Source organism: Diplotaxodon limnothrissa, linkage group LG1 (assembly GCF_057381915.1).
Source record: "Diplotaxodon limnothrissa isolate DT_005_m linkage group LG1, D_limnothrissa_male_GT1.1, whole genome shotgun sequence".
Lineage (NCBI taxonomy): Eukaryota > Metazoa > Chordata > Actinopteri > Cichliformes > Cichlidae > Diplotaxodon > Diplotaxodon limnothrissa.
Genome location: NC_140596.1, coordinates 29,857,785 through 29,884,540, shown reverse-complemented (window position 1 = coordinate 29,884,540; position 26,756 = coordinate 29,857,785). Strand labels below are relative to the sequence as shown.

Below are 26,756 nucleotides of genomic sequence, written 5' to 3'. Positions count from 1 at the left end.
ACAGTAAGGACCATAGCCGGTCGGTTCATCCGCTCTAAAATAAAATGACCAGCCAGTGTCTTCCTTCCCGGGCGTCTTAATCCAGCCCTTAATTCTGTGGGAGTGTGGCAGTGTATCAGCCTGCGCAGGGCCTGAAGGAGTTTAGCTGCTTCAGAGGTGGTGATGACTGAGTCACGTGGGCTTACTATTTATACTCAAATAGTCCGGCAGTGATAAGGAAACTGTGGAAGGTCGTCTGTCTCTCCTTGCAAGCAGACGGGAAGGATTTTGGGGGTATAGGAACCTCGCAGGTGACACTGCTGTGAAACCCGCTCTTTCTGGAAACCTGAAAGGCAAGTGTGAGAACAAGCAAGTCCATCAGCCGGTCTTTGAGTGTGTGACTAGATTACTGGAGAATGAGGAGCAGTGATTTGAGTGTGATTCAGTAAAATGAATGAATGAATGAATGAATGAATGGGAGGGAAGGTAAACAGCAAAACGTTGTTGTGACTCAGAAATCAAAACATCAACCAAAGTATGACAAGTTTCCACAGTCATGTGTTTTGTTTTGTCTTTCTGGTTGTGGCATTATTTGTCTTTATATAAGACAGACCAACATTTGTAAACACCACATTTTTTCCAGTCTTGACTGTATCTGAGCTGTCCCCCCTCCAGCCCCCCCTTTGTTATCTGCACACTGGTTGCTCTTCTCCGGCTCACAACAACCAGGCCACACTTGGCACACTTTCCCCCCTGTGCCGTCATAATTCCAGTTCTCGCGAAGAGAAGCCTGGAGTGTGTAATCAACCCTGTGCTCTGCATGTGTGTGTGCGGCTGAAATGTCACTCTGCTGTTTGTAGGCCTCGCAGCACGCATAGTCTGAGTGTGTGACTTGGGGAAAGGGGGGCCCGGGACTTGCTTTGAGGGTATTTTTAAAAAATTATGTTCTTTTTTATTTGACTGTAGATGTAGTGTCGCCTTATCGCCAACCTCTACTTCTCCTTGTTTGTGTTCGTAATCAAGAGCTTAGTAGGAGCCTCAGGGCGGACGCTCAGCAGCCATGTCGACCCTTCTCCGCTGCATCTGTAGCTCCTCTGTCATTCTGTCCCAGCGAGGGGTCCATCTGAAGTTCCCTGGAAGGAGGCATTTCAGGACTTTCCCTGTGTTATGGGACCAAAAGGCCTCCAGAGGTAGGAAATTTACAAATCTCTCTGCTTCACAGAGGACAGGCTGGGCTTGCGTGCTTTCTCGTGTCTGACTTGAGGAATGAGAGCGTAACGGTTCACTCAAGGACAAGCTCCGGCCGGCCAAAGGAGTGGAAAACTTCCACTGCAGATCACAAACTGTTTGCAGCAGGTTGCTAGAGATGTTCTCAAAATAGGGAAAGCTGCTATAAAGCAGACGGCGGCTTTGCTCGTGAGAGCTGCTAACATGTGAGAGCGGACGAGAGGTCAGTTAAAGGTGACCTGTAAAAACTTGACAGCAGTGCGGCTGATTCTGATGACAGCCTTTTGTGTATGGAGCCTGTGCTGTGTGCGAGGCACACGGCACAGAGTGCTCGTCAAAGTTTTGAGTTGCTGAAATCTTTTAAGTTTGACTTTGGAGTGTGTCTGCATAGGACTGCAGGGCCTCTGTGTGTGTGCTGGCCTGGTGCCAATCACCTGCTAATAATGTCTCCATGGTGGCGAGGTCACTACACCATGTAGGGAGAGAAATGTGTAACCTGACACTGTTTCCAGCAACGCAAATCTCAGCTGTACGCGCATGCCTGCTGCGTTGTTGCGTAAAAGAAGATAAACTTATGTCTTGTGCATATTTTTTTTTGTGTGTGACAAGTTCCAAGTTCTTCACTCTCGGCTGCATTGTTTTATTTCCCCCTTTTTCTTTTTGTTTTGTTTTTTTGACCTCAGGTGTGCTCTACAAGGACCTGGTGGTTGGAGTTCCTAAGGAGACGTTACAGAATGAGCGTCGCGTGGCGCTGTCTCCGGCTGGGGTGCAGGCGCTGGTCAAACAGGGCTTCAGGGTGCAGGTGGAAAGCGGCGCCGGGGACGAATCAAAATTCTCCGATCAGCAGTACAGAGATGCTGGAGCCACCATTACTGATGTTAAGGGAGCCCTCGGCTCAGACTTGGTCCTTAAGGTTCGTACCCGGCATGCTTTGGGCCGCAGATCAGACTCTTCTTTGCAGCTTCACAGCTCAGAAACCGTAATCACCAACAATCTTCTTAAGGCCTCATACTATAGACTCATCTCAGTGCAGCATCTGACACCAATGATCACTTTGAGCTTCCTGATATGTTCCAGTCAAAGTAACCACTCTCCTCTGGTTTGAGTAATCTGTATACTTTGTGAAAATGAGCACTGATGTTTTGATTTGCTGCTACATAAGCAAACTAGATCCACATATCTGTCAGTTATATTTAATTGTGAGTGGAAAATAGATTTTTTTTTCTTTTTAGGTTCGAGCCCCCAGTTTGAGTGAGGTAGATCTCCTGAAACCCAAATCCACCCTGGTGAGCTTCATCTATCCAGCACAGAACCAGGAGCTGATGAATAAGCTGTCACAGAGGCAGAGCACTGTGCTGGCCATGGATCAGGTGCCCAGAGTTACCATTGCACAAGGCTACGATGCACTCAGTTCCATGGCTAACATTGCTGGGTAAACAAAAATGTATTTTTAAGTCCAGATTTCATCTGTTTGTTTAGTTAATGTAAATGTGACTTGAGTTTTTGTTATGTAGGTACAAGGCTGTGGTTCTGGCTGCCAACCACTTTGGCAGGTTCTTTACTGGTCAGATTACAGCTGCAGGAAAAGTGCCTCCAGCTAAGGTAATAGTCTATGTTTTACTCAACCAAGCATGATCTATTTCGACAGTCAGTACAGCGTTTTCTTTCCTTTCAGTATACTTAAAATAAAAAATGAAGTGTGAAGTGAAATCTTGGTACATTTGGATGTTTCTGTTGTAAACAGGTCCTGGTTATTGGAGGTGGAGTGGCTGGTTTGGCAGCAGCCGGGGCAGCTAAGTCAATGGGAGCCATAGTCAGAGGGTTTGATACCAGGTATAAGGTTGGCAACGCCTCAAACTGCAGGCTTATTAATGATGGACAGAATTTTGCTGATAGGCTGGCTGCTTCTTGACTTTCAGGCCAGCTGCTCTGGAGCAGTTCAAGTCGTTTGGGGCTGAGCCTTTAGAAGTAGACCTCAAAGAGTCTGGCGAGGGTGTTGGCGGTTATGCCAAGGAGATGTCAAAGGAGTTCATCGAGGCTGAGATGGCTCTTTTTGCCAAGCAGTGTAAAGAGGTCGACATTATTGTCAGCACTGCCCTGATTCCCGGTGAGTCACATCGGTACTTTAAGCCACTTTTGCCTTTATCGTTTGGCATCAAAAGTTTCATCACTATTTGCTTTTATTTCATCTTTTCCACAGCAACACTGAACGTCAATTAGAGATAAACATATGAAATATTGCTCTGCAAGTGTGCTGAGAATTTCACTCGCTGTTGGCTTATTTTATTTAATCTAGCAGCTAAGGACTCAGTAGGCTTCGTGGGAGTTGGTCCTAAACATAAGCAACGTATAATTTTATCTGTTGACACTTGAGTAAATTGTCTGCTAGTCTGCCCCTCACTCATCACTTTCAAAAGAGGTGGCGATGGCGAAAAGCCTCCGCTTTGGACTTTGCAACTAGATCTAACTAACCAACGTATGATGGCACAGTGGCCTCGTCCAATTTTTCTATACTGTCTATGGCTTAAGCCCCATCAACCCCATAATGTCGCTTTCATGAGGGTCACTACATCTTTAATACGGATTGACTATCCTCTTTGTTAGACAGCATGATGCTGTTTGATGCATCTCATTCCTTTCTACCTGTGGTCCTATGCTCACTCAGGGAAGCGTGCACCCATACTGATCAAAAAGGAGTTTGTAGAGTCTATGAAGGATGGCTCTGTAGTGGTGGATCTAGCTGCAGAGGCAGGGGGCAACATCGAGACCACAAAGCCCGGACAGCTGCATGTTTACAGGGTACGTTTTGGCCTAGCTTGCACATTTGGATAAACTGGATAATTTTAAGGAATGCAAAAGATGTATTTCTGATTTGGGATATATATGATTTATTTATGTATGAATAATGTACTTTTTTGTTAACTAGGGAGTAACACACATCGGCTACTCAGACCTGCCCAGCCGCATGGCCACCCAAGCCAGCAGTCTATATTCAAACAACATACTGAAGCTTCTGAAGGCCATTAGTCCAGACAAGGAATACTTCCACTATGAGCCCAAAGAAGAATTTGATTATGGAACAATTGACCACGTCATCCGTGGGACTCTTGTTATGAAGGTGGAGTTTTTTTTTTTTTCGTGTGACTGTCTCCTGTCAGCTTCCATCCCCACTGGCATCCCTCCTTCCCTCTCAGCATGCGCTGTCAGATCCTGTCATGCTTGGCTAGAGCGCCAATTGAGTACCAAAACAGAGTCCCAGCTGGGAATAGCTCAAGTTGGATCCCAGCAAGAATGTTATGAACGTTTCAAAATACACTTTTCCAGGAATTTAGCTTTGACACATTGTTTATGGCAGAATAAGCACGCAACCTCAATAGGACATATCAGCTTACCTCTTGTTACACTAAGCATTATTCAGCCCCTTAAAAGAGAATTTATCTTTCAAAACCACTGCTAACTGGTTTGTGATTGCTTTTTTGTTTAGCGTAATCCCCTGTGCCGTCCACGAGTTCGTGTTCGAGAGCTCACCCACTGTGTGAAAGTCTTGATGTCTGTTTCTCACGCAAATCTTTTGTGGACTCCTCTCTCCTCACTCTGGTCTTCTTGTGTGTTTTCTGGTGCATTCAGGAAGGCAAGAACATGTTCCCATCACCCCTTCCAAAAACAGTCCCGCCATCGCCGGTGAAACAGAAAACGGTTGCAGAGTTGGAGGCCGAGAAAGTGGCGTCCGTTTCGCCCTTCAACCGCACCATGACCTCTGCTGGTGTCTACACTGCAGGTTAAACACAAACACAGAAGTATTCAGACTTCTGGGACATTTAGCACTGCTTTATTTGGCTTCACTGAGAGGATTTGTTCTGTGTAAAACATTAATTTGTACTGAAATTAAAGCATGCAAATAATCCAATTAAAGTAAAATATCAATTTTCACTATCTTTTGGTTTAAATCAGGGGTGTCCAACTCCAGTCCTCGAGAGCTACCGTCCTGCAGCTTTTAAGCGCATCCTTGTTCCAACACACCTGAATCAAATACTGGCTTGTTATCAGACCTTTGCCAAAATGGATGGCATGCTGAAAAGAGGTAATCCAACAATCTGATTCAGCTGTGTTAGAGTAGGGACGCATCTAAAACAGGGGTAGACAACTCCAGGCCTCGAGTGCCAGTGTCTTGCAGGTTTTAGATATCACCCTGGGTCAGCACATCTGAATCAAATGATTAGTTCATTCCCAGACCTCTGGAGAACATGGGCTGTATCCCAATTCAGGGTCTGCAGCCTTAAAGTACGCAGCCTCAACGATCCTCAAGGGCCGCGTACTTAAAGACCGCTAAGGCCGGAAGTGCGAGGCTTGTGAAATGGGACGGTCTAGCCTCCGTTGCGCTGCCCAGGTTGCCTAGCAACCATGATACTAAATCATACAGCTTTGTTTGACAGAAATGAAGGAGAAAATCTTTTGTTCATTTCTTTGTTTGTTTCTACATGAGCTTTGATCATTCTCTGTAAGATTAAGGTCAGCTATTGAACGGCGTATATTTTAAAGTAAAGGCTTTAAAACCAAGTTAGTACAAACGTCACTAATGTCACATAACTTTGCCGACATGTGGCCAGCAGTAATGTTTTAATGTTCTTCGTTATTAAACATTTGCACATAAATAAGTGACATGATATTCAGTACTTGAAGTTTACTCTTCGGGCAGCCCTCATCCGCCGTTTGTTAGGAGGAAATTTAGCCATTTGAATCAGCTGCGTTGGATCAAGGACACATCTAAAACCTGCAGGACACTGGCACTCGAGGCCTGAAGTTGCCTACCCCTGATCTAAAAGCTGCAGGACAGTAGCTCTCGAGGACTCAAGTTGGACATCCCTAGTTTAAATGGCTTGTGTTAGTGTGACATTAATATTAGACAAAGATAACTTAAGTAAATGCAGAAGTTTTTAAATGATTATTTCATTTATTAAGGAAAAAAGCTACCCAAACCTACCTGGCCTTTCAGGTAAAAGTTAAAACAATCTTTGGAAGATCTGAGTCCAGTTACATCTGGCATACACAGCCTTTAATGAAAAGAACATCATACCAGCAATCAAACATGGTGGTGGTAATGTAATGGTCAGGGGTTGCTTTGCTGTTTCAAGACCTGTACAACTCGCCATAACTGATGGAACAATGAATTCTGGTCTCTACCAGAAAATCCTGAAGGAGAATGTCTGGCCATGAGTTTATAGCCCAAAGCTCAAGCACACTTGGGTTATGCAGAAGGACAGTGATCTGAAAACACACCAGAAAGTCCATCTGTTGATGTCTTAAAAAAACAAAATGAAGGTTTTGGAGTTGTCTAATCAAATTGTGGACTTGAATCAGATTTAGATGCTTGACCTTAACCTCCTAGGACCTGGCATCCACATATGTGGACATCACATTTTGGGTTGTCTAGACCAAAATACTAAACTTTGCTCTACAAGGGCCTGATATCCACTTACGAGGACATCATGCTGCCACTGTTCAATCGAAATTTAATGTGAATGTCCTCATATGTGGCTCTCATTTTTCTCAGAAACAAAAATCAGTTAAAAAAAATAAATTGCGTAACTCTTTGTTGTTACATTCATCAGCTCCCAATCAGCCCAAATGGCAAAGCGAAATTACAAATGCATACCATGAAGTTTGGGTCTTAGGAGGTTAAACAAGTTATTTGTGCTCAAATCCTCCAATGTGGCTGAATTACAATTCTGCAAAGAAGAGTGGGCCAAAATTCCTCCACAGTCACGAGAGACCCATTTCCAGTTTTTTCACATGCTTGATTGCAGTTCTTGCTGCCAAGGGTGGCTCAACCAGTTATTACATTTAGGGGGGAGGTGGTTTTTCACATAGAAGTTTCAGGTAGGTTGGGGTGGCTTTTTCCCCCTTAAAAACCTGTTTACTCAGGTTATCCAATATTAAAATCTGTTTGATCTGAAACATTTGGGTATGGCAAGTATGCCAAAAACTAAGAAATGTAAAGTGGGACTGCTTTTCTACATAATGGATATGTGCTGGAAACCTTTGTATGTGGACAAGAAAAGCAATTTGCAATTTAAGCATGTCTCTTTGGGATTTCATTGTAAGATTCATGAGGGGAAAAATCCTTTACTTTCCAGTCTGACTTTGTAATTTTTCCATTTTTAAAACAAGTCATTGTAACAGATCTTACTGTGACCTTTGGAAGCCCCCCTGTAACTGAGCACAGCGATGAATATATTTTTCAGTAAATTCAAACATTTCGCTTCACTTCTTTCAGAGAAACTATGAATCATAATAGCTGGTAATAAAACGACATGTTTATTTGTCTTATTCAGTTATTCCATTCCTTCAATGGTTAAGAAGGGACTGGAAACCAAACTTGAAACTACAGCAGCAGGGAAAGCACAAACATGGCAACAGCAACACTGCCTTGCTCTGTCTCTCTCTAGGCCTGTCTACCTGTCTGGCTCTAGGCATCATCTCGCCCAATGCTGCTTTCACTCAGATGGTCACCACCTTTGGTTTGGGTGGGATAGTGGGATACCACACTGTGTGGGGTGTGACCCCCGCTCTGCACTCACCTCTCATGTCCGTCACCAATGCCATCTCAGGTCAGAACTCATTAAAGTCATGAAAATCTGTATAGATGTGGTGATATTTGAGTGATTCCTTTTTATTTGTTAACAAATTCTTTTCTGTCAGGTCTGACTGCGGTGGGAGGCCTGGTGCTGATGGGTGGAGGTCTCACACCTTCTTCCCTGCCCGAGAGTCTTGCTCTGGCTGCTGCCTTCGTTTCCTCCATCAACATTGCTGGTGTGACATTCAACACTGGACACAAAAATGGCTTCAGTGAACATAAATAATTTCCCACCCAAACAAATGAAAACGGCTAATTCATTCATTTATTTCTGCACCTGTGCAGGTGGTTTTCTGATCACCCAGAGGATGCTGGACATGTTTAAACGGCCCACCGACCCTCCTGAGTACAATTACCTGTATTTGCTGCCTGGGGCTACATTTGTTGGAGGATATGGAGCCTCTGTGGCTGCTGGGTACAGCATCGAGCAGGTGAGACGATGCACATCATGTCATCTCACTCAGATTTGTTTCCACTGACAATCCCCTACTTAATGTAATGTGCATTAAGTAGCGTGACAGTGAAATTAATTGTTTGTAGAGCAGCGGTCCCCAACCTTTTTTGTGCCACAGACCAGTTTATGTCTGACAATATTTTCACCGACCAGCCTTTAAGATGTCTTGGATTTGTTGTACTAATCAACAAAATAAAACCTGTACTGGTAGCAAAAAAGTTTTATTCATAAGACACTGGAAAAGACTGAGGGAAACCGAGTTAATGATTAAAAACCCTGAAAACCATAAATTTCACACCCGAGCCATAACTCTCGCGGACCTGTACCCAACGACTCATAGACCGGTACCAGTCCGTGGCCCGGGGATTGGGGACCGCTGTTGTAGAGTAGATGGTACTCTGTCTGGTACTTTAGTGTGGTGACCTCTGCTTGCTAAGTGCATCTAATTTCATGTATAAATTTGTATCTTACAAAATGAAGATACCATGAAATGAATGCATAATTTAATTTTTATATTTATTAGACTGAAACTGAAATATTATGTTAACTTTAAATATGGCTTACCATATATGAACATAAATGCAGTTATGTCAGTTTAATAGAAAAGTTAAGCGCGATCAAAAAAGGATTTCAAATACAGAAATGTCCAGCTTCTGAAGAGTGTGTTTGTTCTTGCTCTCAGTACTGGATTGTTGCATGAATTACTGCATCAGGTTGCCATGGAGGCAATCCGCTTGTGGATCTGAGTTGTTTCTGAAGCCCATGCTACTTTGATAGCTTGTCTGTATTGGATCAGGTGTTTCTCATCAGGTCAAGTTGTCTGGCCCGTCTTGCACAGTAATAACATGGTCAGCAGGCCATTTGGTACTAGTTTTGGCACGGTGTGAAAGTGACGTGTCCTGCTGGGAAAAGAAAATCAACATCTTCATAAAGCTTGTCAGCAGATGGAAACTTGAAGCTCTCTAAAGCCTCCTTGCAGACAGCTGCACTGACTCTGGAGTTGATAAAACACAGTGGGCCAAACATCAGCAACACTGGCAGATGATGTGGCATCTCAAACCATCAGACTGCAGGAAATTCACTCTGGATTTCAAACACCTCGGCTTGTGTGCCTCTTTGCGCTCCCTCCAGACTCTTGGACCTTGATTTAGAAATAAAAAGTGAAATTTACTTTCATCTGCAAAGAAAGGCTTCGGACCACTGCACAATAGTCCAGTCATTTTTTAGATTGACCCAGGTAAGATGCTTTTGACTTTGTCTCTGATCTTTGTTTGATCTTAGGAAGATCAAACCCCAGCCTCAGTCCACTCGTTCTCCAAAGCTCTTGAATCAACTTCTTTTTTAACAAACCTCTCAAGGCTGCAGGCGTCCCTATTACCTGTGGACACTTTTCTTGTTACTACCACACTTTTCCATTTCAGTCAACTTTCCATTAACGTGTTTTGATGTGCTATATTAATGACCTTCTATGAAAAGAGTCAATGATCCTGCTTGAGAAGAGACTCAGTGATAATCATCTATACAAGTGTCCAGTCAGCAGTCTTCTCCATGATTGTGGTTGTGTGTATTAAGTAGGCTGAATCATTTACAGGTATTTATACTGTTCTTCTAATGACATATTTTTTTGAGTCTACAATATATAAAATTTTCACTTGTTGTAACTAACTGATGGGAAATACTGAACTTCTTTTAAATATTTGAATTTTCTGAGATGCATCTGGTTAGAGACCTCCAAGGTGAAGTGTTTGGGCATGCTGTACTGGGAGGATCTCTCAGCTGGTTTTGGAACGATGCGCCCTAGAGAACCTATTAAGCTTTTTATATATATTTTTTTCTCTCACATAGATTCTGTTACTGCAGTAGTGGATGCGTTTTAAACATGTTTTTTTCCCTTTCTACTCTTGGCTCTGCATGAGTCAGTGAGATGGGGAAACTCTCATTATGGTCATGTCAGGTACACAGTTCTGGCTTGAGCACAGAAACCAACCCACCTGCTATTCAAATCTTTTCTTTGAGGGAGTTCACTGTGGGGCTGTATCAAGGCCTGGTAGAGGCTATATAGGGATTTTCTTTAAGTGTGAGCCATACAAAGATGATAAGTAGAATGTAAGACTATTTAAAAAACAAAAACAAAAAAAAACAAAACAAACCCTGTAGATTAACAGACTGGGTCCACTTTGATGTCAGGTCTAGATCAGAAGCTTTCATTTAATTGGGATTACCTCTCATCTTTAAACTAATTTTCATCCTGCTTCTCGATTCTTTGATGACTTATTGATCCATTCTCAACATGTAGCTATGATAAAATGCTGATTCTCACTTTTTCTCCTCAGATGATGTACTTGGGCTCAGGTTTGTGCTGTGTCGGGGCGCTGGCCGGCCTGTCTGCCCAGAGCAGCAGTCGCTTGGGGAACGCCCTCGGCATGATGGGAGTGGCAGGGGGCCTTGCTGCCACCCTCGGTGCCCTCAAACCCTCACCGGAGCTGCTGTCTCAGATGTCTCTGGCTATGGCCGGTGGGGGAACCCTGGGTAGGTGGCTCCATGCATTCAACTAAAATGGATATGATATTGTGTTCACTGATATTTCTTTACTTAAACTGCCCCCCAAAAAAACCTCTTGTGCTGCAAAATGCCCACTGTAGCTTCACAGCGCTTCTAATTTCATCTTATAACAACTCAAGCGGTATGCCCTGCTGTTTCATTGGGTCATGTGAAGGAGACTTGCAAATAACGTAGCACCTCAAGGTTTCAGTTTTCAATAAAAAACAAATTGATCAAGTTTCGGCATGACTCCTCTGAAGTCTAGCGGTTTGTTTCGTTATTAGCTCCTCCTAGCTAATTCATAACATGCATCAATCACTCTGTTGTACATGTTAATTGTAATTTAAGAAGCAGGAAGATGAATGGCAGTGTAATCATCCTAAGAATGAGCGCATACACACAGCATTAAGAGCCGCTTAGTTTTCAAGAAAACGCAATTAAATCCTCAACTTTGAACTCCTGGGATTACCTTTTGAAGAACAGGCCCCATAACTAGAAGCAGGTGTCTGCCTTTTAACCATTTTTTCCCCTTTTTTCTTTCTTCTTTTTTTAATTTCATGTTTTTTTTTCAATGCCCTAAATGTTTCTAGCAGTCAGACTCTGCCAATGTGCATGCGAAGTGTAGTTCTGGTGTTTAACTTTTTTTTGGCTGCTTTTTTAAATTTTTTTTTTTTTTTTAAACTTTCTTCATATCTCAACTACAGGTCTGACCATTGCCAAGCGTATTGAAATCTCAGACTTGCCCCAGCTTGTGGCAGCTTTCCACAGCCTTGTGGGCCTGGCGGCTGTTCTCACATGCATTGCCGAGTATATGATTGAGTACCCTCACCTGGATACTCACCCAGCTGCAGGTGTGCTCAAGACTGTGGCTTACCTGGGCACTTACATCGGAGGCGTCACATTCAGTGGATCACTGGTGGCCTATGGCAAGCTTCAAGGTAATCGATCTGACACTAATCTCTCATTTGCACATTGTCAGTCCATATCTGACGAGGTCAGTCCCTGTCAGATCTGACCATAGCTCTTCTTATTACACACAAATCTCTATGAAAACACATCAGGTTGTCTGGCCGGCTGCTGATTGTTCCTTTCATCTACTGAAAGCCAAAGATCCCCTCTTAAATCCAGGAGTTTCTGTGTAAGTGTCAGCACTCTCTAATTTGCGCTTTAGGCCGACCAATCAAGAGGAACACATGAGAAGCTCTCTGGTAATTTGCCATGGGAAGGGCAGGCCAGTGACTGGATGGCTGTGGTTGGTAGAGGGTTGCTGGCTGATTTGTGGATGAGACAGATGCTCAGACAGCTGATTAGAGGCTTTCGCAGATAAGTCTGAGGGTTCAAAGACACCTGACACTGGTTAAAGAAAAGCACGCTCACTTGTTTTGTCTTGTTCCTTTTAAACCCTACAAAAGTGTGAGAACTGTTTCTCTTCCCTCTCTGAAAAATGTGTTTTTTGGTTGTAGGTCTTTTGAGCTCTGCCCCCCTGCTGCTACCTGGACGGCACATGCTGAATGCCAGTCTGATGGCAGCATCTGTTGGAGGCATGGTGCCCTTTATGCTTAGTTCCAGTTATGGTACTGGCATGGGGTGCCTGCTGGGAGTGTCTGGGCTTTCCACTGTCATGGTGAGTTTGTGACCATTATTAAAGCTGCCAACAGGCAGGGGGTGGGGGGGATTGGCAACATCTCTTTCAGTGAATTTACATTTCAGCAGTTGATTTTTAATGTAAGAATTGTTTTAGCTAACTTGGAATATGTTAAAATACTTGTTTGTTTTTCTGATTCAACCTGTCATAGGGTGTAACGCTAACAGCAGCCATCGGAGGTGCTGACATGCCCGTGGTCATTACTGTGCTGAACAGCTACTCAGGATGGGCACTATGTGCCGAAGGCTTCTTGCTTGACAACAATCTCATGACAATTGTTGGAGCGCTGATTGGCTCCTCTGGTGCAATCCTCTCCTACATCATGTGTGTGGTGAGTAGATGCACATTTCCAGCATTATGCATGAAGTAAAAGGATACAAACGTGTCACTGGGCTGCTTCTTCCTCAAGGCTATGAACCGCTCCCTGCCAAACGTGATCCTGGGCGGGTACGGCACCACCTCAACATTGGGTGGTAAGCCCATGGAGATTGTTGGCACTCACACCGAGGTCAATGTGGACCAAACCATTGACATAATCAAAGAAGCCAACAACATCATCATTACTCCAGGTACACACTGTTTTACAGATGTCTCGAAGCACTGTTGAGGAATGTAATTTTCAGCTTTGTCATTGGTAACTTTTTCTAACCAACCAATCTGTGAAACTGATCTTTTATCAGTTTGTTTCGTTTAATGTAGGTACCTATATTACCACAATAGTACCCCACTTGTAAGTGACTGTATTTAGTTATTAGGTTGCACTATCTAGTTTGATTAGCAGTGTATCCGACCATCCAAAAGCAATGGACAGTGCACAAGAGAGGTGAAGAAAAGGGTTCAGGCAGGGTGGAGCAGGTGGAGATTTAGGATAGTGGAAAGACTGAGATGATTTTTGACAGAAAGATAGCAGCAGGAGTGAAAGGAAAGGTTTACAAGATGGTAGAGGGACCTGCTGTAATGTATGGTTTGGAGACTAGGAAATAGGAAGCGTAAATGGAGTTGGCAGAGCTGAAGATGCTAAGATTTTCATTTGGGTACATCAGAGGAACAGAGCAGGCTGATCAGCTTGGAAACAAAGTTGGAGACGCAAAGCTGATATAGTTCAGAGATGGGCAAAAGAGGAATGGTGGATATATTGGACAAAGGATGTTGAAGATGGAGCTACCGGGCAAGAGGAAAAGAGAAAGACCACAGAGAAGATTCATGGATGTAGTGAAGGACATGCAGAGGGTGGGTGTGACAGACGAGGATGCTGGGGAGGGGTGAGATAGCTACCGGGCAAGAGGAAAAGAGAAAGACCACAGAGAAGATTCATGGATGTAGTGAAGGACATGCAGAGGGTGGGTGTGACAGACGAGGATGCTGGGGAGGGGTGATGAATTGCTGTGGCGACCACTAAAGGGAGACGCCGAAAGGAGAAGAGAGAGGGAGAGCGAGAGAAGAAGAATCCTGTGTCGTCATGTTGGATCAAGTGAATGAAGACCCTATTCATAAAAGCCTAGAGGTTAGACAGTGACTTTCTGGCATCTACAGGCTGATAGGGAAAATGTGCTGTTTTATTTTTGTTTGTTTCCCCCCAACCTGCTGGTGATAACCTTGCGCTGCTCTTATAGTTAATGGTGGCAAAATATGGTTGACCACAGCAATCTAGTGACCAAAGCTATTCTAAGGAGGTTTTTGGTGTAACACCCTGTTTGATTGGGGAGGGATTCCAGGTTGCAGCGAATGAAGATACATCATTTCTTTAAATTTTTTTTTTAAAATGACGAGTCATTGGGCCATGTCCAATATGGAGAACAACTTGAGCATAATGCACTAAGAAAATGCATAATAAACGTCTACTGTGTATACTATGTAACATGCAGGTAAAATAATGCAATCTTACTCACTGAACTGGATCTTGGATTTTATTTAATTTTTTTTAATTGGCTGTCTCAGAGCGTGCCATATTATTTATCAGATAAGCATTACAAATGCAGGGCTAAAGGAAGGATGTCAAACTCATTTTACATTGTGCCACGTACAGCCTACTTTGACCTTAAGTGGGCTGGACTGGTCGAAATCCCCTTTGTTTATTTAAGAGACTGATAATGTCCTTTTAAAAAAAGATTGTAAAGCATAAAAACGGGAAGTTTCTGTGATCTGCTTATCTATTAATTTACTTTGGTATAATCGATGTGGAAGGTCTTTATTAGTAGGAAAAGCTGTAAGTCTTTTCCATAGCTGATTCGGTGGGCTAGCTTGGATTCTTTGGCTGGCCAGTTCTGGCTCCCTGGGTCTCACGTTTGAAGGGTTTCCAGCAAAATGAATTAGCTGAGGTGAAGGCCAGCAGACAGATATATAGCCACCTGTAATGGCATCTATGTGTTAATGAAGCCATGTCTTTAAGCTCAAAGATTGAATTTAAACAGATGAGTTAAAATGGAGACAAAGTGTTTTGGTATGTCTATTTCTTTGTGTTAGCTTCAAATGGCCATTTAAGAAACTGTTTTTGGCACTCCAACATTGGTTTCAGGTGTGTTGTGTTATCAGTTGTTAATTAAGTCTTAAGCAGACATGAAGAGCAGGTAGCAAGTTAGATAACACTGTGCTTCATCCAAAGTTTCCTCATTTTTGAAGTCCTTAGCTATAAGTTGTTTCATCTGGGGAATTTTTTTTTTTTTTTTAGTGCTGCACAAAAAATTATGTAAACTGATATAAACTGTTAGAATTTGGGCTAAAGCCAGCTTGCAATCAGTGCATTGGAAGAATGCTCCACCATGATTTATATTTTTCTTCAAAGGTCAGCTACTTTTGTCATTTGCCACTTTGTCTGTAAGCAAATTTTGGTGGAAGCTTTAAATCTTCTACATAAGTAGAAAAACTTTTTTCCCCCAGTTGTGGGTGGAGACGGTGCTGGAAACAGATGGAGCCCTTTAGAGATGGGTGTAGACAGGTGTAGAAAGAAACTTGGACTAACATAAGAGATTTATATTGGTGCTCCTGTCAGTAGATGGCGTGGAGTCCAAATGTCATTTTTCAGATCATTAGTTTAGATCAGTACCATCATCTATCTCCCACATAACTGCTTTCACCTGACCAAAAAAACCAAGCAAAAAAAGTTGCTCTGTGAGATCAAAAACAGCTCTGGGAAAGCCCAAATGTTTTGCAGAGTACTTGGAAATGGTCAGGCATCTGATGGTAGCGTTTTCATTAAACTCAGAATGCTGAACTGTAGTGACCACAAGAGGGAGTAGTTTGTTCACAAACTGTCCACGGGGCCTAAATAATGGTGGTTTGGATTTCAGAGTGTGAGATAATGCCCACATCATGATTTATTAAGCAGAAAAGCCAGACTTGTCTGACAAATGAGTAGCTGTTGAACGGCCTGTGCGAGAGGAACCACTCCGTGTAGCTTGGATACCAGGATTGCTGTTTTTTTTCCAATGGCTCCGAATTGGTGCAGAGACAGCTGTGTGGTCGAACATGCTGGTTTGATTAGAGAAACAGTGAAAAATCATAAGGGCTATTCGGTCCAGACTCTCCATGTGCTGTCAACAACAAAGCACGGCAGTGAGGAAACAGAAGGCTCCGGCTGTTTGGGGAATTATAGAAGATACAGGATACAAGTCACTGGCTTGGAAAAACTCGATTAGGGGTAATGCTGAACTCTAGAAGGTACCTGACCACCAGGGTTAAGCAGGGGTTATGCAGACAGAGGGTAACTAGCTCTTTGCACGCAGGGGACCCCAATGCACACCACACATGCAAAAGTTTTCCTTAGAAAAATGTCTCTCAGACTTTTGGCTGCTATGATTTAACACAGAGAGGAGTCTTGTGGTGGTGGAGGACAAAAGAAGGAATGAAGGGTGATGAATATGTGGCTTTACTGTTGTCCTGCAGGACTGCTGTGCCTGTCATTTAGAAATGAACAATAGCTGTGAAATGCTTATCTATGACCAGGCACCCATCCAATAAAAGAAAAGCTGTTTGACAGGAGACTCAAGCAACCTAAAGGGATTATGGAGTATGTAGATAAGATATAACCATTATAGTCCTACTAAGTTCAAGAGGCCAATTTGCTCAGCTATTGCAAGTTTCTATATTTATATAGACTACAGCTCGGCTTTTAATACCATCCGGCCATACAAACTCCGTCCCAAACTCCACCAACTGGGACTTAACTCCTCTCTGTGCAACTGGATTGTGGACTTCCTCACTAACCGTAGACAGAGTGTCAGAGTGGGTAAGAACACCTCTTCCACCCTTGTGGTCAACACCGGTGCCCCTCAGGGGTGTGTTCTGAGCCCTCTGCTATACACTCTCTTCACCCATGACTGTATTTCCTCCTGCGCGTCCAATCTCATTGTTAAGTTTGCAGATGACACTACAGTGCTCGGACTTATATCCAACAATGATGAGACAAACTATAGGACAGAGGTGCAACAACTAGAGTCATGGTGCCACGACAATAACTTGGTCTTAAACACCAAAAAGACCAAGGAGATCATTGTAGATTTCCGGAAGAGGGGCCATAACAACCATCTGCCTCTCTTCATTGGCAGTGAGGCGGTGGAGAGGGTGAGCAGTTTTAAATTCTTGGGGGTAACTGTGACCGAGGACCTGTCCTGGGGCAACCATATCACCTCAGTTGTACGGAAGGCCCAACAGCGCCTCTACTACCTGAGGAGACTGCGGAGCGCACACATTCCCAGATCTCTGATGTTGAACTTCTACAACTGTGCCATCAGCAGCGTTCTGACGTATGGATTTCTAGTGTGGTTCCCCAGCTGCACCAAGGCCGATCAGCAAGCACTCCAGCGGGTGGTGAAAGAAGCTGGCAGAATTATTGGAACAAGTCTGCCAGAGATCAGTAATATCTTCCCCACTCGCTGTCTGAGGAGGGTGCACAGTATCCTGCGGGACCAACATCACCCTGCGCGCCACCTTTTCCATCTGCTGCCCTCAGGGAGAAGGTACAGGTCTATACAGGCCAGAACATCCAGACTGGCCAACAGCCTGTATCCACAGGCTGTGAGGCTCCTGAACTCTCTGCCCCCCTCTCACGGACAATAACCATATCCAACTTCTTAATAGCAATGAACTGGTCTGCATTGGTGCATCATATCTTTATTCTCTTCCCCCTCCTGCCCCCCCCCCCTCTTTCTTAAATAGATAACTATCATATCTGATATCATATCTCACAGTACAATAATATTGAATGGGTTGCATTGTTGTATTTTGTCATGTTTCTCAGGTCTTTGTCTGAATTTCTACGAACATTATTGCTAAGGATTGTCTTACTGCATTGGAGTCACACTGGGTTAAATATGTACACTTGGGTTTTAAGGGGTATTTATTATTTTCTTCTTTTTTTTTTGGGGTTGTATGGAAGCCCCAAACGCAATTTCATTGTTCTTGACAATGACAATAAATAAATAAATACTAAATACTATATTTATGTTGTTAGGTTGGGGTCTGTGTGCGGCCAAAGCCCAGTATCCTATTGCAGATATGGTGAAGATGCTGAAGGAACAAGGCAAGACTGTGAGGTTAGTTTGTACACACGTGTGTGTGTGTGTGTGTATATACACACACAAGGCAGGACATTCTTTTATCAGTGTGTGTGTGTGTGTGTGTGTGTGTGTGTGTGTGAGACAAGTTTTCAGTGAAAAATCAGTGATGTGCTGTAACATCTCCAACAGGTTTGGCATCCACCCAGTGGCCGGTCGTATGCCCGGCCAGCTGAACGTACTCTTGGCCGAGGCTGGCGTTCCCTATGACGTGGTCCTGGAGATGGATGAGATCAATGACGACTTCCCAGGCAAGCTCCGTTTTTAAAAATAAATTCTAGAAAGATCTGTTATATTTACCGTTACACGGCTGTCACTTTGGCAGGGAGGTGTTGGATTAAATTACTCGATTGGTGATTTGTAATAAACGCATCCGTTCCTTTTCATCTGCGCTTGAAGTGGCCACATGTTATGTCTGGATACTTGGATGTGCCAAGTTATTAGGACAACACTCATTGTTTTCTTAGCAACCAGGCATGCAGGCTGACACACATGGTTCTGTTTATGGTGGAGGGAGATTAGTGCAGCGCCGGAGTTTGAGTTCATCCGCCTTGTGCGTAAACGTGTAAATGTTTATGACACACAGAGACAGACTTGGCGCTGGTCATCGGTGCCAATGACACGGTGAATTCGGCGGCGCAAGAAGATCCCAACTCTATAATTGCTGGCATGCCGGTCCTGGAGGTGTGGAAGTCCAAACAGGTTGGTCTGCCTTTATTAGATGAAATGTGTTTGAGGATATAGTACCAAAATAAGAAAAATCTAATCATATACCACCTTCTTTTCTTACTATTACCACCAGGTGATAGTGATGAAGCGTACTTTGGGTGTGGGCTACGCTGCAGTAGATAACCCCATTTTCTACAAGCCCAACACATCTATGTTGCTGGGAGATGCCAAGAAAACTTGTGACAGTCTGCAAGCAAAGATCCGAGAGACCTTCTACTAATTACAACTCATTACTGCCGTGTACAATTGTTAAGAACTTAAAAGTTATTACAATTTTTGGCATGTGAGATACCTATTTTACAAAAACAAGTTTATTGGGTCTGCAACAAATGTGATTACAGCAGAACACAAACATCATTGTGCACTAATTTGTAAATTAAAATGTTTAAATGTATCAGAAATTCCTTTCTTTGTACTACTACGGTCACACTGTCCATTCATGCATAAGAAAATGTCATTCGAGTTCAAAAACTAAAAATTATTTTTCTGCATAATCAGAATCTATTAACATAAAACGCTTCAGCTACAGTGTTTGATGTCTTTTAGTCTGTCCTCTTCAGCATTTTCCAGCAGAGGTTTTGGCTTTGTTAACAATTGAGTGCAGGTAGGAGTAGAAGAAGAGAAGGTTGTCGTATTCTCCGCTGTACTCCTCGTCGAGGCAATGCTCGTGGAAGTCCATGAGAAAATAATATATGGCTTCGATAGTAGCTAGATAAGTGTCCGGCTTGCCCTTTTGATGACGCCAGAAACACGTTTTTCTCATCTTCAACTCTACCTGGAGCAAATCTGGGGGAGAAACACGTCAGTCACAACATCGTGAGATCATGGTAAATTCAATTGTGAGTGAATAATCACCAGCAGTCTCGAGTTCTTTGGAAACCCACTCAAATGCAATCTTTCATGATTACCTTGCAGTCTCTCGTCTGTGCTGATCTTATTGGTCTGGTTCCATGTGCTGTCAATGAAGACCACCCTGTGTAGGGGATCCACCTTTGACACTGAGCTTTTTGCTTCATCTGGCGTCCCCGACTCTGAGCTCTCAGACGTGCGTGTGGAACCTTGAACTTGCTCAGTTTTTAACCTCTTTCTGCACGGTTCATCAGCGGAGTCGTGTGACCTGTCATGTAAACACTTCATCATGTCTTGAACTGAGACGGCCCTCGGACCAGGGAATACCAACACCACCTGGAGCGAGCGAAGACGGAGAGGAACGCCATCATGCAAACTGTGCTGGGGCATAAAATGTGTCTCGAACACGTGTTTTTACAGTGGGGTGATTTATAAAAGGCTAAATTTAGGAAGCAGAGAACAGGATGTAAACTGTTTGACAGGTGAGGGATAAAGTTGAAGAAGTGAAAACACTAAATCAATTGATTTAAATAAATGAGAAGACAAGAAAAACAATACAAATGTATGGCTTGTGGACTAAACTCATTCAGCTGAAATAACAATCTGATTGCATAAGTGCTGTGAGCTTTGAACTGAAGAATGGAGCTGCAGCAAATAAATCTAAATCTTTTAGAAATGTTTCACTGGTTGTTTGCAGACTGGGTAAAAATCTAAGATTTTTATGCTGAAAATAAACAACGGTACAAAATGCAAAAGATAAGCATTTACAATTTGACTTTAGTGGAGAGCAACAGTTTCAGAACATACGCTTAAATTAGATTTCTGCACTAAAATAGAAATGAATACAGTTAATTCAACATAGTATCGAGAATTATTGTAAGCAACAATATAAAGAAAAAGACTAATAGATGCCAAAGAAAATGCTAAGTCAGTGATATCAGACATTGGTTCAAAACTAGCAAAAGCCGCTGCATAATAAATACTCAACTACTTCCATTGGTTTTAGTGTAAAGTAAATTCTGAAAGGGAACCATCAGTTTACAAAAGGGGAGTGGCTTAACAAACCAAAAAAACAAAACAAACATTCCTCTTAATAAAATGGTCAGGTATAAAGACTGGACTAAAAACAATGAGTGAAAAAGCAGCCAAAATCCAAAGACAAACTTTGATAGACCTTCAGAAAGCCTGAAGAACTATTGCTCAATAACAAAAAAATTGCTTTCGTCTTGGAAGAAAAAATGGTGAGTGACTCAAGACTGTTGTATAGTGAGCTCAGTGAAACACACGGGCGCAGCTCCTTTGCGCAATCACCTTTCCTCAGTTTGCTATGGTGTGCTTGTGTAATGTTTTTGTCACTGAGAAAGTTTTTAAACTTACAATGATTCCGACCACTGGATCGGATGAAAATAACAGTTCGCACGATCCCTTTTAGTTCTCGAAGCTTTTAAGTCTTTTTGGTACTAAATACACAGAAAAGTCCAAAAACTACATATGCCGCCCCGCTCTTTATATTATACACTCCAACAAGCCATCCAGCAGGCCTGATGGGATCTTTTGAAGCGCTGTTCTGGCCTGTAGGCCATATGTTTGACACTCATGGATTAGTAGATGAGAGAAAATCACTTTTGATGATCAATTTAACCTCTGTTTCCAAACAAAACATGCCACATGCTTTTCTGTGTTGTGTCATAGAAAACTGAATATGCTATTTGACTGAGTAGTGAAAACAAGACAAGTGAAGATACAAAAAAGTTTTCTGGGAAGTAATTTCCAGATGAATCAATCATAAACGTAATTGTTAGCTGAAGCCACATAAGGTACAAGGCAGACAGCATGTTTTACAGTTAAATAAACTCCATTCTTTCTTTTAGGATAAAAAACACAACTACAAGGATAAAAAAGAACTAACCTTGTCTTTTTGGTATTCAGGTATGCAGGGGTAAGTATATATTGTGATGTCACTGGGTGCGAGAATCTTGGCGTGGATGGCAGTGCTCTTGCCATCTGTCTCGTTGGGATGCTTGATGATGTCTATCTTCACAGGAAGCTGAGTGTAACACACAGTGTGTAAAGTCAGGTCGAGGGGAGAGTTGGATTTCAGCAACATCATGCCAAAATATTTAACGTTAAATAATTTTAAAAAAAGGCATTTTGCAACCAATTAAGACAATGGTGAAGGCCTCTGTTAAAAGACAAAGCAGGTGAGTCCTAACCTCCTACAAACCTTCACTGTGGGGACATCTTGCAGGCTCATGCCCACTAAGGAGCAGCATGTGTAGCAGAAGAACATCCTCGAGCCTCCACATTTAGAGCACTTTAACCTGCCCCTTTGCTGTGCTTCCTCTAGCACTGCATGTGATGCCAATTTGAGCCCCTGGAGCTGCTGACTGGGAAGCTCACGGGAGTCGGATGAATCAGAGGCCAGTGTTTTTTCCCGGCAACTGGGATGATGACGCTGGTCCTGATCCAGGCCGCTCATTTTTGCTCTGTTGACAGACTTGTCTTGGAGCACAAGTACACTCATAGCTGATGAAGAATAACAGAGCAAATAATGCCAATATTAGCAGACATAAATAATCTAACATTTACAAAGACTTAAACTCAAAGGACACAATAACATGGAAAAAGCTAGTTATAGAGCTAAGAGTTCATTAAAATTGTGCGTGACTGGTAATGATTAGATTGGAAAATTTGTTGCTGTGATAGTACGGTGCAGCTTGAATGCTTTTCATCTAAAAAATTTCATAAAACAGAGCATTGTAACTCTTGGAATGAGTAAATCTTTTAAAAATAATGTTTCATTTAACTATTTTATTGTAGCGTCTTATGATTTTACATTGGCCAGATTAGAAGCTAGTATAAATTAATACGAGTGGCAAGATCATCATGTTAGTTCTGCAGTTCTGGTAACTGAATAAGATCACATTATATGACATTACCCATTTCTGGTTCAAATATGAACACGTCAAATTCCCAAACGTCACATTGTGAGCACAGTCACTGAGATAGAAGTTCTTAGAAAACAGAAAACCATAAATCTTGTTAATGGAAATATCTAATTAGTCAATCACATAGCAGTAACATAATCCATTTAGGATAGTAGACATGGTTCCAGAGGACATGAAGAGAAGATGAGATGAAGTTCAAAGCAAGCATCAGAAAGAAGGAGAAACCCATGGCTGTTGATGCCAGATGGGCTAATCTGAGCTACTGGGGTTTAAAGACAATAGGAAGAAAAGTGTCAGTTCTGTAGGTGAAAATGTCTTGTTGCTGCCAGAGGTGAGAGGAGAATGGCCAGATTGCATCAATCTGATCGCAAGGCAAGAGTAATTCATTAACCACTCGTTACAACCAAGGAATGCAGAGAGCATCTCTGAAGAAACATGTTGATGACTACAGTAGCAAAGGACCACATCAGGTGCTGCTCCTGTCTGCTAAGAACAGGAGACTGAGGCAACAACTGGTAAAATTGAAGACTGGAAAAATGTTGCATGGTCTGAGTCTCAATTTTCAAATGGTAGGATCACAATTTGGCAAAAACAGCATGAGAGCATGGATCCATCATGCATTGTATTAACAGTACTGGTATTGGTGTAATGGTGTGGGGAAGATATTCTTGGCAAACTGGCCAATCTGTAGCGACTGTGAATCAAAAGTTTACATCACCTTGATGAATCGATGACACGTAGAATTAACGCACCTCTGAAGATTAAACTAGCAGGGTGTGCCTAATCAAGGGGCCAGTGATTGTATGTACATACTGTTGAATTTCTGATAAACATGGGGGATCGTAAGCATCAGCTAATGGGGAAACGCTGGTGTCCGAGTGTAGCGCGTTTGCTAAATACAGATTAGTAATTAGTACATGGATAAACAACATGAAACGTTGCTCTCTTTAACCTCTCTCTAGCGCAGTGAGATGTGATAGAGCAGAAACCGTACACCTGCAGCTTGCAGTTACTTTTCTTTGAAACCACAGACAGTATAAAAGAGTCAGTATTTTACACTGCCCATGCTTCAACATAGTGGAGCTAGCTTCTGTTAGCAAGCGTCACGTTTCCTCAGCCCCCGCTGCTAGCGTTAACAGACACAAGTCAAAAAGTCTAGTTAAGAGGAGCGAAGATCAAATGAAGACGGATGCACTGTTGTGCACTGTTAGCTCAACTGGGTTCACTAGCTTAGCTACAAAAAGAAGTCCCATTATAAAAGTGCCTACCAATGAAGTGCACAACGGCATGAGCGTCTTCTTCTACGCCGGAAGCACAGCTCCGTGTGAAGGAAATGCTGGGTAGTTACCTGTCGCTAAGCAACGAATGTGCTACTCGGTGCCCTTTGGGGGTGTTATGGCAGGCGATTTATAAATATATATTTATAGATGGTTAATTTTCAAAATGTATCAAAGTAAAGTGAATAAATGAGTGTGCTTTAATCCAGTAAAATAAAATTACGAAGTTAGATTTAAGTTACTCATACTAGCAGCCAATGAACGTCAACTCTCGCTCTTATGTATTTCGGTAAACGTTAGAAAGAAAAAAATTTTTTTTCTTAAAATAAAACACAGTTTATGATCATGTAAACCTCTAGATTTTAAATGTACAAGTTAAATTACAAGTTTAATATTAGACACACACTGTGTATTGTGATGCTTTTTGTTGCATTTAAAAATACATTTTAGGCAATTTAAAAAGAGTTGTGCATAGTTCTCAAAAATATTTAAAATAATATATTAAAAATAACCTTAAAGAAAAATCCTTAGAGACTCTGCTTATTCATATGAATCTGGTCCGTGGCAATAATTACAAATTCCAGAAAGCACACATTTTGCTTGGAGCAAAAAATAATTTGCTACCAGGAAATATTCAAAGTATGTTTTCTGTAGAGAACATAGCTGTAATTTAAGGGGTTTTAGCAACTTCAAAACTATATTAATGTGTGTACTACCAGAAAATGTTTTAGTGTTTACGAGTCAAAATCTGGAACAGGTTGAGTGTGGAAGCAATTCAAAAACAGAAATAAAGGTAGAGATTTTCCTGATATAGAAAAAGATATTTGGCTTTTAGTATATATCTGTATATCTCTATTTGTAAACACACAATAATATGGTAATATTTTGGTAAATGGATTGGATCTTTGTAGCACTTTTCAGCTCTATCTGAGCACTCAAAGGACTTGCTTGCCTCATTCACCCTTTCATACAAGTACTATTTGTATACATATGCGGTTTCTATCTAATATTTACACATGCTCATACTGAGATTATTTCATCAGAGATGAACTTGGAGTTAGTATCACACCCAAGGGTATTTGGCATGCAAACTGGAGAAGGCAGGAATTGAACCACCAACCTTCTGATAATTAGATGACCTGCCTGACATCCTGAACTACAACTACAGCCGCCTGACCCTTGCATAGTGTACATATTCTGTGTAACAAAAATAGTAACAACAATAATTTATTATAGTTGTTGATGTTAACACAGAAGCTTAATAAATAACTGATGAATTATGATATAAGGAATTGCACAAGTTTTGCCCCTGTACACCACCCTTTAAAACCAAATAATCAAGCTGTGATTGTGCAGGCTGCCAGCTTCAGTTCAAGGGGTTTGACTAAAACCTTTGTATTAACTGTAAAAATTACAGACTTTTTATACACCACCTACTCTCCATTTTCACAGTCTCAAAAGTTTGGACAGCAGAATGATAAGCTGTTTAGAAGCCGCATCCCTCCTCCTTTCATGGCAGTTTACACAGACTGCCCAAACTGCCCTTTCATGGCAGTTTGGGATTGAAGTTGCTTTTAGTAGTTTTTAACTGGAACTCTCAATATGACGTCAAATTAATGTTTATGAAAGCGATGGTGGCTAAATATCTAAAAAAGCAAAGTTTAGGAGTGGCCAAATCAACAATCTGGTGCATTCTTAAAAAGAAGAAATGCACCAAAGAATGCAGAATTCTTTCCTTGGTTAAGAAAAACTCTGTCACAACATCTAACTGAATGAAGATTACTTGGGGAGCTAGGTGTTTCTAGGTGTATAGGCCTACAGATAAGACAGGTTTTCATTAATGTAAATACAGATGATTTACAACTAGGTGCAAACCACTAATTAACCTCAAGGACATGAAGGCCAGATTAGTCAAATGTCACATGTCTGAACGATTTCAGACCCGTGGCACTCACCCCCATTCCCGCCAAATGCCTGGAGAGACTGGTCATTAAACACATCAGAGCTGCTTTTCCACCATCCCTGGACTCGCACCAGTTTGCATACAGGGAGAACCGGTCAACCGAGGATGCGATCGCCACAGTGCTGCACACATTACTGAAGCACTTGGAACACAGGAACACCTATGCACGGCTCCTCTTTGTAGACTACAGCTCGGCTTTTAATACCATCCGGCCATACAAACTCCGTCCCAAACTCCACCAACTGGGACTTAACTCCTCTCTGTGCAACTGGATTGTGGACTTCCTCACTAACCGTAGACAGAGTGTCAGAGTGGGTAAGAACACCTCTTCCACCCTTGTGGTCAACACCGGTGCCCCTCAGGGGTGTGTTCTGAGCCCTCTGCTATACACTCTCTTCACCCATGACTGTATTTCCTCCTGCGCGTCCAATCTCATTGTTAAGTTTGCAGATGACACTACAGTGCTCGGACTTATATCCAACAATGATGAGACAAACTATAGGACAGAGGTGCAACAACTAGAGTCATGGTGCCACGACAATAACTTGGTCTTAAACACCAAAAAGACCAAGGAGATCATTGTAGATTTCCGGAAGAGGGGTCATAACAACCATCTGCCTCTCTTCATTGGCAGTGAGGCGGTGGAGAGGGTGAGCAGTTTTAAATTCTTGGGGGTAACTGTGACCGAGGACCTGTCCTGGGGCAACCATATCACCTCAGTTGCACGGAAGGCCCAACAGCGCCTCTACTACCTGAGGAGACTGCGGAGCGCACACATTCCCAGATCTCTGATGTTGAACTTCTACAACTGTGCCATCAGCAGCGTTCTGACGTATGGATTTCTAGTGTGGTTCCCCAGCTGCACCAAGGCCGATCAGCAAGCACTCCAGCGGGTGGTGAAGGAAGCTGGCAGAATTATTGGAACAAGTCTGCCAGAGATCAGTAATATCTTCCCCAC

General features: G+C 42.5%; 2 protein-coding genes across 3 annotated transcripts; one reads left to right on the top strand and one right to left on the bottom strand.

The window, feature by feature from the left end:
- Positions 1 to 220: 220 nt before the first annotated feature.
- Positions 221 to 20,166, top strand: nnt2 (nicotinamide nucleotide transhydrogenase 2). 2 transcript variants are annotated; one of them, XM_085349540.1, is made up of 22 exons: positions 221 to 332; positions 1,003 to 1,169; positions 1,890 to 2,119; positions 2,439 to 2,638; positions 2,721 to 2,808; positions 2,951 to 3,039; positions 3,126 to 3,313; positions 3,872 to 4,005; positions 4,133 to 4,324; positions 4,834 to 4,984; positions 7,653 to 7,814; positions 7,906 to 8,016; positions 8,126 to 8,271; positions 10,628 to 10,823; positions 11,540 to 11,773; positions 12,299 to 12,459; positions 12,632 to 12,811; positions 12,890 to 13,049; positions 17,930 to 18,011; positions 18,165 to 18,283; positions 18,619 to 18,734; positions 18,835 to 20,166. In XM_085349540.1, the coding sequence occupies exons 2-22, from the start codon at positions 1,040 to 1,042 to the stop codon at positions 18,979 to 18,981; spliced, it is 3,216 nt and encodes a 1,071-aa protein (XP_085205666.1). In that variant the 5' UTR covers positions 221 to 332; positions 1,003 to 1,039; the 3' UTR covers positions 18,982 to 20,166. The 2 variants fall into 2 exon arrangements, with proteins under 2 accessions (XP_085205666.1, XP_085205660.1); XM_085349534.1 differs by lacking the exon at positions 221 to 332 and adding an exon at positions 790 to 905.
- On the bottom strand, positions 19,254 to 23,865 carry dtwd1 (DTW motif tRNA-uridine aminocarboxypropyltransferase 1). The gene is made up of 5 exons (XM_085349551.1): positions 23,827 to 23,865; positions 21,835 to 22,136; positions 21,520 to 21,657; positions 19,670 to 19,946; positions 19,254 to 19,547 (listed from the first exon to the last, which is right to left on the bottom strand). Exons 2-5 carry the CDS (start codon positions 22,132 to 22,134, stop codon positions 19,318 to 19,320), a joined length of 945 nt encoding a protein of 314 aa, XP_085205677.1. The 5' UTR covers positions 22,135 to 22,136; positions 23,827 to 23,865; the 3' UTR covers positions 19,254 to 19,317.
- Positions 23,866 to 26,756: the final 2,891 nt, after the last annotated feature.